The 16,357-nt window shown below is 54.5% G+C and overlaps 2 protein-coding genes across 2 annotated transcripts; one reads left to right on the forward strand and one right to left on the reverse strand.

Annotated features, from left to right (window-relative positions):
• The first annotated feature begins 14 nt into the window (after positions 1 to 14).
• Positions 15 to 6,199, forward strand: TGME49_203270 (ATP-dependent Clp endopeptidase, proteolytic subunit ClpP domain-containing protein). Its single transcript, XM_018779246.1, has 4 exons — positions 15 to 2,286; positions 3,014 to 3,668; positions 4,332 to 4,678; positions 5,359 to 6,199. The coding sequence occupies exons 1-4, from the start codon at positions 1,058 to 1,060 to the stop codon at positions 5,495 to 5,497; spliced, it is 2,370 nt and encodes a 789-aa protein (XP_018637362.1). The 5' UTR covers positions 15 to 1,057; the 3' UTR covers positions 5,498 to 6,199.
• A 397-nt stretch (positions 6,200 to 6,596) lies between these two features.
• TGME49_203260 (hypothetical protein) lies at positions 6,597 to 15,394 on the reverse strand. The gene is made up of 3 exons (XM_002367567.2): positions 12,276 to 15,394; positions 9,669 to 11,448; positions 6,597 to 9,275 (listed from the first exon to the last, which is right to left on the reverse strand). Exons 1-3 carry the CDS (start codon positions 14,127 to 14,129, stop codon positions 7,339 to 7,341), a joined length of 5,571 nt encoding a protein of 1,856 aa, XP_002367608.1. The 5' UTR covers positions 14,130 to 15,394; the 3' UTR covers positions 6,597 to 7,338.
• Between the last annotated feature and the right edge of the window lie 963 nt (positions 15,395 to 16,357).

The raw sequence follows: 16,357 nt of genomic DNA on the forward strand, positions 1-16,357 counted from the left end.
CCACTGACACTCTGCAGCGGTTCCTCGATTTAATCAAGGAAAGAAGAAGCTTTTCTTCATTCTGTATGTCCTACAAATGCAGCCTTACCGGCAGATGTCTATATATCTGTACGCGAAGACACAGTTCAACTCCTACGCAGTCGATTTCTCTCGTGAATGTGCAACGTGCATCTGCTCGGGTGTACATACACAGTGTAACTGCGATGACGCCTTCTTGGACATGAACGCCAGGGCATCTGGTCGGGGAGACATGCGGCTCTCTCGATCTCTGGAGCTCCACAGTTCACAAAGTTCTGTGTTTCCTCGATATAAGTCTTTCTTGATGCGCGCGTCTTCGTGCATGCGCAGAGAAGGGAGAGGCGCCGAAACCTTTTGTCCAAGATGAAGCTTCTCAAATGGTCTTCGCTGACATCTCCACGTCTCCGGCATGGACGGAGTTCATCTTCAGCTTTAGGCCTTCGGAGTTTCTTCCAGGTGAAACTTTGCCCCGTACGGCCGCGAACGACACTCTCGTCTTCTTGCTCGCTCTGAAAAGTTTCCAAAAGTTCTTTCGCAGCGTGGAGCGGCATGTCTTCTTTCTCTTTCCCTTTGCCTCGTTCTTCTCCATCTTATTCTTCACTGTCTGTTTCATCTTCTTCATCTTCGTCCTCGTCCTATTTATCTTCTGTTTTGTTTTCTCCTTTGTTCTCTGCTTCGTCTTTCTTTTTTTCTTCTTCCTCTGTGTATCTTCGTCTTTCTCTCTTCTAATTTACTCCTTCTTTCGTCTGTCTATTTTCTTCTGCGCGTATGTTTGCCTTTTCATCATCTCCGGTTTCTTCTCTGTCTTCTGCCTTGTCTTCTTCTCCTTGCTCTTCCGCTTCTTTTTTATCTCTTCTGCGTGGTCTCTCCCTCTCCTGTCTCCGATCTGTTCTCCCGGTGGACTTTTGCTTTTTCGAGATCCTCTTTCGGAAAAGAGAAAGCTTTTCACTGCTCGCCTGGGGGAGACGGGTGTCAGAAGTTCCAGGGTGCAAGTGGGCGTTTTGAGTCTCCATCTCACAAAACGCTTGTCTTCTTCCTCATGCTGCTTCCATCCTCTTCACACAATGCGCTGCCTTTGCGACCTTCGCTGCACCCGCGGGGCCTTTCCTCTCCTCGTTTTCTTCTTTTTCTTTTTCTTGCTCTCCCTGTGCTTCTCCCTCTCGGCGTCTCTCACTCTCTCCCTCTCACCCTTCCCAGTCCGAACTCCCCAGCGGTCTCTCTGCGTTTTCCTCTCTCTTCTTCCTCTTCCCTAGCTTCTTCTTCTGCCTCTCCTCTCTTCTCGTTCTCTCGTTTGTCTCGCCTTCGTTCCTCTCTCTCACCTCATCCCTGTTCTCTCACTCCCGTTTCTTCGTGTTCCCGCGCAGCTGCGGATGTGGATGGTCTCTCTTTTTGTCCAGTTTCTGTTGCTCCTCTAACTCCGCGCCACTCTGTCTCTTTGGCTGTGTCGCCTCTCTGCCGCTCGCGCAAGCGGGACGTTCGCGGCGTCGAGCCTCGCTTTCTCCCTCGTTTCCTGTTGCTCTCTGGAGCCTCGGCTTCGCGGAGAGCGCGTCTTTCTTGCCGCGACGCAAACGCACAGTCCGGTCTCGCCTCTGCCCTTCCTTCTTCTCTGTGGGGGCCGCTCTTCGTGGCGACGATTGCCGCGGTGCCGTGCTCTCTGCGCTGCCTGAATATCGCAAAGAAGTCGTCCACGCGCAAAAGTCGAGACTTATGCTTCGCTCGCCATGCCGGCATCAGCTTACGAAAACGAATCACTGAGAAAACAACACCGCTTCTGTATGGCGCTACAGTCGCTCGTGACAAATCGCGCAGAAACGCTTCCTCCTCGTTTATCTCTTCTCCTTTGTCTTCCATCTGTCATCTGTGTTCCTTCCCTTCATCATCTCTCTCTCCTGTGTCTGCTTTCTCCTCTTCCTCCTCCTCCTCTTTCTCTCCTCTCTCGTCTTCGTTCGCTTCGACTCCCATGTCGTTTTTTCTGAAAAGGAATTGCAACGCCTGTTGGGGGAGAGAGAAAGACGCGGGGAATCGCCTTTCTCTTGGAGAGACTGAAGCTCTTGCCGACTCGTCAGAGACACGACGTCGCTCGACTCTCGCCTTCGCCTTGCGGCATTCGTTTCTTTGCCCTTCGCTTACGCGTTCTTCCTCGCGTGCGTCTCTCCCCTTTCAAGCCTCGTCTTCTTCTTCTCACTCTCGTTTGTCTGGTGCACTCTCGTCACCGCATCAACTCTCCGAACGGAGACCTCTCGCCTCTTGGCGGTGCCTGTACTCTCTGTAAGCTTCGGTGTTCTTCTCTCTTTCCGCCGGCCTTCTCACCCACAATCTTCATGCCCTTATGCCGCGTCGTTCCTTCTTCTCTCCCTCTTCGTCCGAAATTCCCTCATTATTTCCTTCATTTTCTTCTAATTGCCTTAACCTCTCCTGTGTCTCGTTCTCCGGTTCCGCCATCCCTCTCCGCAAGCCTTTGTCCTTTCTCTTCTCCCCAGTGCTTCTTTCTGATTCACCCTTGCTCCTCACTCTCATTTCCACCAAGAGTTTTTACTTTCTCCTGCTTTCTGAGAAAGAGCTCCGACCACCGTCTTCCTGACTTCTCAGACACGCGACGGCTCGACAGCCCCTCTGCCTCCCGCTGCCAACTTGCCTCTCGTCATATATATATATATATATATATCCATATTTATTTGTTACCGTAGATAAACATATAGTACCTCAGTATACGCATATGTGAGGTTAACTAACATATATACCCATTTGCATGTATGCATGTATATATGTATGTATCTTTCCATCTATGTGAATACATCATGTGAGAGATGGCTTCACGGAGGTCGGCATGCGTATAAACATGAATATATATATATATATATATATATACATTATATATACATATGCTATACGTATGTATATTTATACAAATGAGACGCCGTTGTCTGTGTTTTGAAGCTATGGTTGTGTGGGTGTGTTGTCTTACCTCGGTGCTGAGTTCTCTTTTTGCATGCAGACTTGAGAGAGAGGCACGGCGGCGCCAGGAGGGCGGCGCGCGGGTGTTTTTCCTTTCCCAAGACTTGACCGAAGATCTCGCTCACCGACTCATCGCACATCTTTTTTTTCATGATAGGGGAAACAGGAAGAAGTGCAACGTCAGGAGTGGGTGTGAGTCTTCTCAGCCTTGCCAGGCTCTTCCTGAGGCATCTTTGGCTTCTTTGCCCTCTTCTTCGTCATCTTCGTCCTTGCCACCGTCGTCATCAGCATCGCCAGCATCTACGGCTTCTTCGTCGTTTTCAGCTTCTCCCTGTACATCATCTTCTCTTTCCGCATTGTCTTCTTCTGCTTGCTCGTCTGCTTCTTCTTCCTGTTTCGTTTCTCCACCTGCGTCGCGTGAGGAAGCGAGACAACGCGACGTCACCTGCCTTCTGCGGAGGCTCACGGCGACGAGAGGAGAAGACTCCAGGTTGGCGCCCTCTGCTGACAGGCGGCTCTGGAATCGCTCAACCGGCGGAGGAGATTCCGACGTGGATGTTGACCGCCCCAGAAAAACGGGAGGAAACCAGGAGGAAGGAGACGAACGGACGGCAGACGCCGACCCCTTTGTCATTTTTGTGAATTCAGCTGGTGGATCTCTCAGTGCTGGACTTGCCTTGTTTGACGCCCTTTCGGTGAGCCTCCTCGGCTGTCGAAGCATGCAGCATCTGGAAATGCCGTCCAGCTGCTTCGCTGAAGCGATGTTTGACTCTTCATTGAATAGAGAAGTCTGAAGGTGAAGGAAGTCTTTACAGAGAATACGTCCACCACGCTTAGACGCTCGAGTGAATGCGATGTGAAGTGGAGAGGAAGCACAGTTGGGGGACGCTGAGGCACTGCTGAAAGAGAGGCGCAAGTCGGGCAAACAGCCGTTGACAGAAGAGGCTCTCGGTGGCAGGTGTACAGACACTTGAACAAGACGGTCTCTAGAAAAAGGTTGTGGGTTGAGGGAGAGAACCGTGTGCTGGCCGGTTTTGGAAGTGTGGCTGAATCGTAAAAGAAGCTGTCTCACTTTTTCGCGCCTTTCTCCTCCACTGCATCCCTTTGTTTCTCTTCTGTCCGTCGTCTTCTTCTCCCTCGCCGGTTCTCGTTGTCTTCTCTCGTGCTTTCTCTGTCGCTTGGCTCCACCTTCCTTCTCTTTTTTCCTTCTCCCCTGCCTCTCCCTTTATCTCTCTCTTTATATCTCCCTTTCTGTCTGCGGTTCTCTCTGCCTCGTCGCCTCTGTTTCCCTCGCTTGTTCTCTGCTCTCGTTCTCCGACTGCGACTCTGTCTCTGTCTTCCGCCTGTCGCTGCCGTAGACGCTCCAGGCGCCGGTTTACACGGTGAATTTAGGCCTCGCTGCGTCGGCGGCTTCTTTGCTGCTTGCGGCTGGCTCGGGTGGGCGTCGCTTCGCCGTCGAGCAAAGTTCTGTTCTGCTGCACCAGCCAGCAGGCAGTTTGGCGGGACGCGACTCCGAGCTTCAGGACGAGAGAAGAGAAGTCGAGAAACTCCACGAGAAAGTAGTCCGCCTCTACAGGTGCGAGACTGCCGAGGAGGCAACGCGGAGCGAGAGGACAGAGAGAGACACAAACGTACTCACGAGAAAGAGGGAGGAATCGAGGAGAGAGCGGGAGGAAGACGATCGTCCTTCAGATGGGCACAACGAGTGAGAGACAAAGAGAACGGGCGAGGGGAAGATGGAAAGGGGATGCAGGGTGAGAGTGCAATCGAAGCAAAGGTGTAACGGAAGCGAGAAGGAGAGAGAGAGGTAGAGAGGGGGTGAGGGGGGAACAAAGATATTTATCCAGAAAGCGAAAGAGACAAAACGAGAGTCTACGGCAGAAAGACAGATGAGCAATATCCGGGGAACAGAGCAAGAAAGAGAGACACTGAATAGATACCCTGCAACAATCTCCCCCGATCTATCCTTCAGTTACTTATCCTTGTCATGTTTGTTATCTGCACCGTGCATGACTCTCTCTCTCTCTCGCGGAGCTTCTAGAGGAGCTTCGTGTACATGCGGCGATGCTGGACTTTCATCCTCTTTGTGTGTCAACCTTCGTCATCAGAGTGGTTTTCTTAACGATACTCTCCTCTGTGGACCATCTCTAAACGCGTTTTTGGCAGAGGCTTCATTTTTTTAATGCCTAAAGTATTTTTCGTATTTCTGTTCTCTTCACCCTTTCAATTCACAGTATGTGAACAATGTCAAATTCCTCTGTGGTCCAATCCCCGACTTTCCGACATGCATTTAGGCACCTTCGTCTTTCGTTTTTCGCCTCTTGACGTCGATGAAAATAGCTCGGGAGTCAACTGCGTTTTGCGAGTTCCTTGCTTTCTTTTCAGTGAGGTAACGGGCAGACCAGAGGCGCGGGTGAGGCGCGACATCAAGGAAGAGAAAGTCTTGACAGCTGAGCAAGCTTGTGAATACGGCCTCGTGGACGCAGTTCTGCCTCTCTTTGATGCGAAGGAAATTCGCGCTTAAACGGCCTTCAGTCGGCGCCGCTCCACGAGGTATTTCCCAGAGACGCCCTGCGGGGCATGGTCATGCGGTGTACATACACCCGAGGCGAGGAGAGAGAGAGGCAGTTGTCTGGTTTTGTGCAGAGTTCCGCTCACTTTCAGAGACAGGGAATCTGTCAGGCATCAAAGCGCTTTTGTTGCGTTCGTCGAGACGAGGCGTGGACGCGACTCCTACAGTAAAAACGAGGAAAGACGAGAAATACGCGGTGTGTATACACCCGAGAGAAGGCAGGCAGGAGGTGCCTGAGAATCCTGTTTTATCCTTATGTGCGCGTTTGCAGCAGTTGCGGTGGACCCGTGATGTTTTTTTCTTTCGGTAGACGAGAGCGAGACGGATGCTGGGTCGTTTCTCTCAGCATTTTTTGAGCAGTTCAGGGTGTAGGACATCTTTTTGCCAACACTGAGATAAATGTGGGCTTGCTTGTAGATAAATACGTGAGTTTGTCTGGATATGTGTCGACTTCCGAAGGTGTAAGTATACAAACAAAGGGATGCATCTAATGTGGTTTGAGGCTACGCCTGCAATGAACACAAGGGCCGCCGAGACTCTTTCCATCTTTTGTCGGTCAAGTTCCGTACCAGGTGTATCTGCAGGCGGGAGTACTAATAACTGTGACAGAAGCTTCGGCGGGACTCCGTATGATCTCCAAAAGTCTGAACTTTTGTCCGGTTCGCTGGCGCCACCTCTGACAGGAAGCGGCTGCGTTACTGCCTGGCGGGAAGTCGCTTGAAGAGGAGGATATATATATATATATATAAATAATTGTATATCTGGCAATATGTGTCTACCTACGAAAGATGCTACGTAGAAAGAAAAAGGGGATTGTCGCGTCTGAGCTCAAAAGACGTTCGCCGTTTCCTAGAGGCCAGCTGTACAGACACTGCTCAGAAGCAGGGACCTTCGACTCCGTTTTAGCGGCTACTTGAAGGCTTGCCCCTGTGGTTCTCACTTATATATATAGGTGGACACGCTGCACACATTAGAGAGGCAGAAACTTCGGACCTCTTTGGAGGCTCGAGACATTGCATTGTGAGTTGTATTTGCCAAGGACATTTTTCATCCCGCAGACACCCGACACACTTCCGCCGCGTTCTGCTCACGGGCGCTGCTGCAATGCGGCTGCATGTGAAAACCGAAAATTCAGATGGCGTCCCAAAGTCTCCCTCTCGCTGACCTATTTGCGGAGAACAAACCGCGGCTAAGACTGAGAATCCGGCAACACATATCTACCTTAAAAACAAATGCATGCAACCGAAGGCGCCAGCGGAGCCTTGCCAGCTGCCGAAGGAGCTGCCAAGACATTGGGGGGAAAAAGCTTTTTTCAATCCGGGATCGCTTCTCTCTACGACCACCACAGTCCTCCACAGCGAGGTTTGTGTATATATGCAGATGCAGACATATGAATATGTCCATATGTGCAGCGAGGGAGGGAGAGACGCCACCCGTATGCGTATGTAGATGCATACGTATATCTGAACATGTAGAGATACCGAGAGAAGAAACGCGAAAAAATCTCTTCCGGCCACTGCGCAGCTCCACGCTCTACGGGCAGCTGAGGAAGGCGAAGACAGCCAAGCCGCTGTGTCGGAGATTGGGTGCATCTCTCCCTCTCTACGGGTATAACAGGGACGCGTGCAGAAATATTCACACGCAAATATATATACATTTTCATACATATACACACATACATGTATATATATATATATATATGAATACACAGATTCGCATGGGTTTTCTGCGACTGTGTTTTCCGCATTTTGTGTCAAAATGCTCCCTCCGGCAGCACAGCATCGCTTTTGAGGTCACGCATCTTCGATGTCATCGTCTTCAGTTTCGCTTAGAATTTGCACTGCGCTTCCGATCTTTCTTTCGTCACTTGCGCACTGCCAAGTAGAAACGCTCGGCGGCCTCTGTTCTGCGGAGAGCAGCATGTCTGTCCTCTCTCTGGAGGCGTAAAGTGAACGATGCGAGAAACCTGAAAGCGTTGGTGCTGTCGCTGGTTTGCCTGCAAGTTGGCCGGGTGTGCCTACACTGCGTCGCATGTCTCTGGCCGCCTGGAGAGACGCCGGCAGAGGCAGGAAGCCTCCCCAAGATTCCAGAAGAGCATCAGCAGCGTCGGGCTCCTCTTCGTCGTCCTCGGCTTCCACGGCTAGCGTTCGGCGTTGCGAGGGCTCACGGGCGCTTCCAGAAAGCCTCTGAGAGCCTCCGGGACGTCCCCATTTCTCCCAGGACTCACGAAACCTTAGCCACTCAAGAATGGGCGCTTCCAGACCACAGAGATAGTCCAGACAGCCTCGACTAAACAGGCTGGCTGTTTCTCTCTCCTTGCCGGCTCCAGCAGCCGCCTGCTGGCCGCGCGACTCGCTCTCCTCGGGGTGTCTAGACACCCGGTGACACCTTCCACTCGCGGCGTGGGGGTCTACGCACATCGGAGCGGCAGCTCGTTCGCCGGATCTTCGCGCTGCAGGCCACGGCGTCGTTTTCTCTCTTCGCTGCAGCGTCCTCTCCCGATTGGTGACGAAAGGCAAAACTTCTGTGAAAAACCGCGAAGCTGAGAGGCCGAAAACACCGTGCATCCCCCGCCACATTGTCTTCATGTAGGCGACGGCCTTGTCACCCTCTCCGTTCCCTCGAAGCCCGGCAGGACCTCTGCTGCCTTTGTCCGCGCTCGATCGCGTCTGCTGGCTAGCGCCTTGGCACCTCTCGCTACCTTCCGAGAGAGCCGTCAGGCCATCCACAGTGATCTGGCCTCGTCCCGCGCCCGGCTCGCTCGGCGGGCGACAAATGTCGGGTGTATGTACACCCGACGCATGCCGAGTGTCGCCAGTGCAGCGCCGCTCAGTTTGAGGGCCGCATCGCAGACTGTGGCTGCTCGGCGGAAGCGAGAGGGCATTCGTTTCGCAGTCTTGGCACCTGTCGGACACCGTCCGTTCACTTTTTTCTGCCACGACATCCAGAGAGTCGAAACGTCTGTCTGCTGGCTCTCCCGCCGTCGGCTCCGCTCCGTGCACTTGGTTTACGAGGTCCCCGAGGCCTCGCTGCACGCCTGCGCAGTAGGTCGACCAGACGTGGATCCTGGTGGACAGCTGCCGCCGAAGCACGAGGGCTCGGCTTTTTTTGAAAGAGAAAAAGCTGGGGGGAAGCCTCGAGACAGCAGCGCGCCCCGACTCGGGCCAGCTTCCTGGGCTGCACGGATGAGTGTTGCTGTCGAGGATCCCTCGACTCGCGACCAGGGCGAAGAACCAAGAACGCAGCAGCGACAGATGTGGGGTCCCTGGGTCCCCGTCGCGCGCCATGCCCTGCCCCAAGTACAAGCCGGTCCTTCCGAAGAGGGCGTCCGCGTCGGCGAGGTGTGCAGCCGCGGCAGCGACGTCGACGACGTCTGAGAAGAAGAACAGAAAGTTCTCCTGGAGAAGCAGAGCGAAGTGGTCCAAGTCGCAAGGTGTCTCCTCCAGAAGCTTCTCCGGAGAAAAATACAGCGCAGGCCGAGTTGGCTTTCGAAACAAAAGATGCCAGGGTGCATGCGCAACTACCGCTGCAGACGACGACTCGGAAGAGGAAGACAGCGTAGGAGAAGACAGAGAAGACGAGCATCGCGAACTGGAAGGCAGTGCTTTAGAAGGGACGGAAGAGGCCGACGACGACGGAGGCGTCGGAAGGGGACTGTCCGCTGTCGATGGCCTTGAGAAAGGGAGAAGCGTACGAGGGCGAAGAGGCCAGAGAAAAGACGAACAGAGGCCTGAACGAAACACCACGCAGACACCAAGCAGAACCGGAAAGAAGCGCTTTCAGCTTTCTCCATCGCGCGTAGGTCAGATGGGCATTCGTGTGGAAACCCAGGATGTGCGTTTGTCTCTGTCATCCCTCCCTCCCGTTTCTTCTTCTTCTTTCGGAGTCTCCATCTCCATCTTCAAATCCGGCAGCGGGAGAAGTCTATAACTGAATTCGAGATCGACATCCCTCAAAAACCTCTTCACGTGCACAGGTAACGTATCCGCTCCTCGGATGAAAGTTCCACGTCTCCTCTTTCCCCAAAGTTGTTTTCCTTCGTCATCTCGAATGTCTTTTCTCGGGTGTCTCTGCCTTTTCCTGCGTCGGATTTCGGGTGTACACGCTCCCCCTTCCCTCTTACCGTCAAAGAGGGCATATGCATGTAGACTGTCTCCTCCGGCAATCCACGCCGCTTCTTCCCGCGTCACCGTAGCCTCTTCCCTTCGCAGCACAAGCCGACATGCGCAACGCCCTCCCTCCGGGGCGCGCTCAGGCGGCTCCTCGTCAAGTGCATGCCAGCCGTAGGCCCAGCGGCTCACCCGGAACGCATCCTGCGCAGACCAGCCGACAGACAGCGGCGCTTGCGACGGCAAAGACGAAGCGACAGAAGACGAGAGAGGAAGCGAGGAAGAAAGGGAAGACGAAGAAGAGGGAGACGAAGAAGAGGAAGAAGACAAAGAGGAAGACGACGACGAGGACGAACAGGAAACTTGAAAGGAAGAAGACAAAGACGTAGAAGCTGAAACAGCAGCGGAGGCGCCTCCAAACGCAGACGACGAGGATGAGACAGCAGAAGGAGACACGGAGAGACACTCTAGAGAGGCAAGCGGCGGACGCGAGAACGAACAAGGCGATGCGGGAGAAGAGAGAAGGGGGGCGCATGGCGAGGAAGCAGAGAGAGACAGAGACGCCGAACAGAGAGACGAAACCGGAGAGACCAAGGGATGTCCTGTATCTCCATCGAAGTCCGAGAGAAAATCCATTGCGTCGAAGATATCGTCTAAATCGGCGAGCTCGAGGTCCGCTAGCTCTGCCGCCCCAGTGGATGGACCAGCTGTATAGACACCTGGACGGGATCGGAGGACTTCCTCTTTCTCAGGGCGCGCTGCGTTGATTTCTGCTGCTCTTCTCTCGGTGTCGAGTTTGTTATCTCCAACGTCGCAGCAAGGGAAAACGCGGCAAACACACAACGGACGCACGGCAGTAAGGGAAGTCGAAGCGACGTCTGTCGAGCGCACCGCGGGCGGGTCGCAGATGTCCTTCCTGGATGCAGACAGGTTCGACCGGAGAGATTCTGTACACCCAGAACGAAGCGGAGCCGAGCGAGCAGGAGAGGAACGAGAAGGCGAAGAAGAAGAGGAAAAAGAAGGGAAGACAGAAGAAGAAGAAAGCGATGGAGAGGGTGAAAAGGAATGGGACAAAGAGAGAGAGGAAGAAGACACGAAAGAAGACGAAGACAAACAGGAGGAAGATGAAACAAATGAAGAGCAAGAGGAGTAGGGAGTGGCGGGAGAGTCGCGGATGCGGCCGTCGGGGGTGTTGCTCGTTGCAGTTTCGCTGGGCGTCTGGCGGGTCTGCTCAGCGCGGATCAGGCGTTTGTTGTAAAGGACTTTCCCCAGGGCGTGAAAGAGTCCCCACCGCCCATCTTTGCCGCCCTCTAGCGAGCTCTGCTCTCCCGCTTCGCGCCCCGCAACCGGCGTCGCACCTGTCTCCGTTGTCTCCGCTGGCACGGTGCGCCGGCCAGAGCTTTCTAGGGCGCCGCCCCGCCGGCGGTCTCTCCGGTTTCTCTCTCGCCGACTTTTCGCCGACAGCGAACGAGAATTCTCTCGGTCGGCAGCCCCTCCAAGGCCTGAAAGAGAAACCTTCGCGTTCTCCCCACCTCTCATGTCTTCCACTGAAGAAGAAAACGAAGTAGAGGAAGGAAGAGAAGGAGCGGTGGAAGCATCTGCAGCGGCGAACTGAAGAGACGTGAGAGCATGTCGAACGTCTCCGTTGCTGAGGTGAAGAATGGAGAGGAGATCGAGAGACGGAGGGAGCGTGGCGAGGAGAGCAGAGACCTTGCTGGCTGGGAGAGAGGAACGCGAAGCGGCGTGAGGCAGAATGCCTTCGTCCATCAAGACGCGCAAAAGGAAATGTCGGAGCTGGAGAAAAGACAAGCAGGCCCGATAACGACAAAGCCAGATAGAGCGACACACTCAAGAGAAAGCAGTGCGAAACACAGGCGCATACCCACGAGGCGTCTCTGAGGTCGTTCGTCAGGGAGGCGTCTGAGCAGAGAACTTTCTTTCTGACAAAAACGTGGTAAAATACACTGTTTTCTTCGGGCATCCACAATAAAGCGTCTGACCAGAGGACACCTGGAAAGAGCGCGCTTCGTCGAGAAGGAAAAGCGAGACAGTTGCACCTCTGACGTTCAGTGGTACGTCTGCGCCGAGATATAAGTACAAATGCACACTGTCGCATCCCCCTCCATCTCGTTCACACGATTCAACAAAGCGGAAGCACCTGAGCGCTTGACGCCATCAGTCGGACGTGCACTTTCTTGCCTCGTACCCCACACATAACCGAAGGGACGACGGTGGCTTCTTTCTTGTCGGCCGGCAAAGGCGTCCCTTCTCTCTTTTGCGATCGATTCGAGCTCCACTTTTTGTTCGTGACCATTGCCGCTTCTTCACATGGAATGTATTAGAAATTCAAGGCTCTTCTCCACTTCTGGCCCGACTGCGGGGACTGGACATCACGTACATCGCAACAGGAGTACGCTGAACGATCTTGTCCCAAAATTTACTTCCTTTCTGCTACTCGCCTTCTCAGCACTCGCTTCGCCCACTCTTCCCAACCTTTCTCTCACATGCATCCCCCTTGGTATGTTCCTCCTTGAAAAGCTTATGAATCTAAGCTGCTTATTTCTCTCCCCTCGTAACCTGTAAGTCTAAACTGCCTCGCCGCTCTTCCCCTCATCGCGTACCTTGGCCGTGGGCACCGGATTCAATTTGATATGCAGGACGCCTGTGTTGTGTCCGAGGGCGCTGGAGGGAAGAATTTTCTGCAGGCTTTGGCTCTCTTCTCGCGAGCTTCCGACGCAGATGACAAGCGGCTGAAATCGCGAAGACGCTGTCCTCCCGTCGTCTGTTCCGCGCGCCGCCCGCTGCCCCGCAGCGTGCATCGCGAGGAGATTCTCGAGGTACGCAGCCGCCTTCCGAACGAATGCCGGCGACCTCTGAAAGAGCGTCATTGGCAGGTGTCGGAGAACGATCACGTGCCTGGGAAGCTTCGGTGAGGCCTCGGAACCGCACTGCGTGAGGTGGGGAGCTTTCCGGTCGCTGGAGTTGCAGGGAGAAGAGGAACTTGTGGAGGGGCGGCCGTCGCAGCCTCTCGTCTCCGCATCGTCGGAAACACTCGACGCGATGCGAAGACCATTCCAGGCAGCGCCTGACGCCTTCGCCGCCGTCTGCGGGGCTCTGCATGCGTCTAAGGCTTTTTCGGCGCCCCTCACGCCGTCGTCGCTCGGTGTACGGACATCGCGAGAAAGCCGCGCGCAGGCGTGGAGTCGCCCCAGGGCAGCAGGCATCGTCAAGGTGGCGAGTGGCGTCTTCGACTGAGCCTGGGAGAGAAAGCGAAGCAGCGAGAGCCCGAAGGAAGAGTTTGAGACTTCTTCGGTTCCTCCTCCTCCAGCACTCTGCGCTGATACGTCGGGAATCTCTTCTTCCCACTCAACCACATCGAGGCCCAGAGAGGCGGCGACGGTGGAGACCAGGGAGTACTTGCCACAGCCTGAAGGACCTTGAAGGACGCAGATCAACGGGGAAGCAAGCCTTTCAGGACCCAGTGGCGGAGCTGCGTCTCCGTCTCGATCGCGTGGAGAAGAGATGCCGTTCTTGTCGCTTCTGGGCAGGGAAGCAGCAGCTGGAGGATAAAGGGCAGACGCAAACGGCGACAGGCAGGCAAAGGGCTTGAGGAAATCGGTCATTTGCTGGATCTTTTGAGGCGGTTGCAGCAGATCCTCCACCACCTGCGGGCCGTACTTGTCAACCCAGCACTGCGTGCCACGAACGCCTGGAGACGGGCGCTTTGCAACTTCTGCGTCGGACCTTGCTGAATCAGTTTCTTCGGTCTCTCCTCCCAAGTTCCTGCGTTTCCGCCGTTTCTGGCTTCGCTCTCCCTCCATTCGCCTCAAGCCTCCGCTCTCTGTCGCCTGCTGGCAGCCTGGTCGCCGGGCGACGCGCGGCACGTTCGCTGCGAAGACGTCCTTCGTCTGTTTGTCTTCTTCCCCGCTCTCGTGCTCGCCTGTCTCTCCACGACGAGGAGACGCTCTCGGCACTACCTCCGGTTTCCTCTCGGTCTTCCGGAGAAAGGAGAGACTGCGCAGAAGCGAGTTGGTTTGGCTTCCGTCGATCTCCACGCCTTCGCACTCTCCAAAGCTTCTCTTTTTAAGACACTGCGACTGCCCGTGCATGCGTCGGCCGCTCGTGCTCGTCGGGCTCTCTCCTTCCGAGGAGGAAAGAACTGTGAGGTCGAGGAAGACCGTCTCATCCTTCTTTTCGGATTCGCTCTGGAGACTCGGCGCCGCTCCCGGTTGTCCACAGGAGCGCCTCTCGCTCGTCGCCTCTGCAGGCGTTTCTCGCGGACGCCGGTCGCGTCTGTGTGGCGTTTTAGCTGTCGAAAGATCGCTGCCGACGCAACCGCTCAGCGCCCCCATCCACAGACCTTCTTCTGCCTGCCGGGCGGGGACCCAGGACGACCGCGAAGGCAGAGGAGACGACATGTCTGCTCTGAGGGCTCCATGCTCTTTAACTGGATCCAGAGTCCCGATAGAGAGCATTCCCACCCGACTGCAGCTCCTGGCCGGGCCGCAAGCCGTGCGAGCGCGGCCAGCCACCAGACTCCAGCTCAGTTGCCGGATTTCTTCTCGGCTGCATGCAGCGGACCAAGAGCGAGTTGACGGGAAGCAGAGCACGTCTGTTTTTTTAGGCCTGCGACTCCGAGAGCGTTTCTTGTCCGTCGTCCGTCATTCCTTTGTACCGCAACAGTTTCTCACTTGTCTTCTTGCAAGGAGACGCACGGGAGAAGAGGGATCACAAACACAGGCAAAGGCCAAGAATGCGGTTAAAAACAAGTGTGAGGCGGTGAAGAGCGTGAGACAAGCTGGAGGGAGAAAGGACACAAAGAGAGCGAGCAAGTCTCCGCGTTGGGAGAACGAGAACGGGGTGGGTCTTCACTGATTGTGGAGTAGTCACTCGTTTTCCTTGACGCTGAGGACGGGGACTTTTGCGGCGGCAGTGCCTGTAGTAATTAGGCATGAAAGCTCCGAAGGAGAGAAAAGTTCAGCCGGAAAGCTTTTCACAGGGACCTTTTGGATGGATGGAACTCTTGGGAGGCAGACGCCCCAGTGGATGTTCGCTTGCAGCAGCGAGAGCGTCTCTCCCGTGGCGAATGAGCAGGGTGCCTGTATAGAACTCAACGAGGCGCCCGAGAGGGCGGAACCTCGCCGGCTGAAGATGTGATGCTAGATCGCATGCGGGAGAGATACGAGACACACGATGAAGCGAGAAAGCCGAACTTGTGGTGAAGAAGAATATCTTGGTTGCCTGTGAAGTAGGGGTAAAGGGGAATGAAATACTTCCGGACGGGGAATTATCTCATCTAGGTTTGGTGGGTCACCCTTGTCAGTCAGAAAAAGTCCCGCCTTGTGACACGAGGAAATTCCTTGTGTCAAGTGGAAAAAACGGATATAAGACGCAAGTATGAAAGATAGCGAAGGTCGCAGTGTGCGTGGAGTGTCGTTACAACTGGGTTGCAGCTCACAGCCGCTGTGGCTTGCACGACGCTGGGTCGGCAACCGACGATGTTAACAGCAAGAGGAGGAAGACTTCACTCAGCACGACTGTGGAGAGAGAAGATCGATAATGACTTTCAAGCGTCAGCTGCCGAAGCGGTAGCGGTATCTGAGACTCGGATGCAAGTCGACAATCGTAGAACAGTGTTCAAAGCGATTTGCTGGTCACTTCCTGCCACCATGCACACAGCTTGCCACCGCCGGGAACCGCGACTACGAGGGGGCAGCCAAGGAATGCAGGGCCCCGAAAGGGAAATACTCGCATGAGACAAGAAGTAGTAGTATTTTGTGTATAAAAACTTTTCCTGACGGGGACTCGAAACGTGTGCTTCAAGGTACAAACCTCTCAGAGCTGGAGGCGCAAAGAAGAACTCTCCCGTGAACTGCATGCACGTGGTTACCCTCCAGAGCCGAAGAGCGCCAGGAAATCGAGTTAGAGGGCCGAAGATTCGCCATTTTCCTACTGTTGTGACAGCCACCGAAGTCCAAACGGAACGATGAGAAGGATACAGCCGTCATAAATAACGACGTAGCATCGCGTCTCCTCAAACCGAAGCTCACAGTGGCGGTAAGAAGTACAGCTGCTCGGGTGTGCTGTGCCAGTGTGAAATTTTCTCTTTCCGTTCTCAAAAGCTGGATGGAGGCACAGCCGCAGTACTTACGCGCAAGCGACTATGAGAGTTTTGCAGCTGGCGCAGATGCTCGTTGGACGCACATCCAGTCGTTTCGTCTCGCAGGCTGCGCTCGTCGGAAACGTCGAGGTGTCACGAGAAAGCCACGGAATGAGACTCTCATATTGAAGAGAACTGCTGAATGGTACAAATAGACAAGTGACAGTCTACTCCAAGTGGATGCTTATGAGGTCACTGAACATTCACTTTTTCGTAGCCCTTCAAACTGCTAAAGGTGCGCAAAAGAATTCCGTGTACTGACGGGAGGTCCTCTTAACCAAGGCATATGGCTGAAAGGTGTACGCACCTTGCAAATGGCTCGCGCAATGTCTGGACTGCCCATCACGTTTCGTTGACCATGTGGATTTACTGCGATTATCGCGTGCAGAAACGGGATTATTTGCTTGAGAGCCTGCGGGGGAACGGGAGAGTAGTCCTCTGTCGCGATTCTCGTTTCTCGGGGCAGAGCGACCATCAGCAGTATTCGCTGGACAAAAGCGATACTCCGGGTAGTTTGAGCAGAAATCCATTGTTCCCTTTTCA

This window comes from Toxoplasma gondii, chromosome VIIa (genome assembly GCF_000006565.2).
Source record: "Toxoplasma gondii ME49 chromosome VIIa, whole genome shotgun sequence".
Taxonomy (NCBI): domain Eukaryota; phylum Apicomplexa; class Conoidasida; order Eucoccidiorida; family Sarcocystidae; genus Toxoplasma; species Toxoplasma gondii.

Bases quoted from the DNA above. Each gene is read 5' to 3' on its own strand.
- TGME49_203270 (XM_018779246.1), top strand. From the start codon at position 1,058: ATGCTGCTTCCATCCTCTTCACACAATGCGCTGCCTTTGCGACCTTCG. The intron at 2,287-3,013 runs GTAAGCTTCGGT...TTTTGCATGCAG, and splicing joins TGGCGGTGCCTGTACTCTCT to ACTTGAGAGAGAGGCACGGC. The intron at 3,669-4,331 runs GTGAGCCTCCTC...TCGCTGCCGTAG, and splicing joins CCTTGTTTGACGCCCTTTCG to ACGCTCCAGGCGCCGGTTTA.
- TGME49_203260 (XM_002367567.2), bottom strand. From the start codon at position 14,129: ATGCTCTCTATCGGGACTCTGGATCCAGTTAAAGAGCATGGAGCCCTC. The intron at 11,449-12,275 runs GTACGCGATGAG...TCTTTTCTCCAG, and splicing joins ATCCGGTGCCCACGGCCAAG to CTCCGACATTTCCTTTTGCG. The intron at 9,276-9,668 runs GTAAGAGGGAAG...TGTTTCGTTCAG, and splicing joins TGCATATGCCCTCTTTGACG to GCCTCTGTTCGTCTTTTCTC.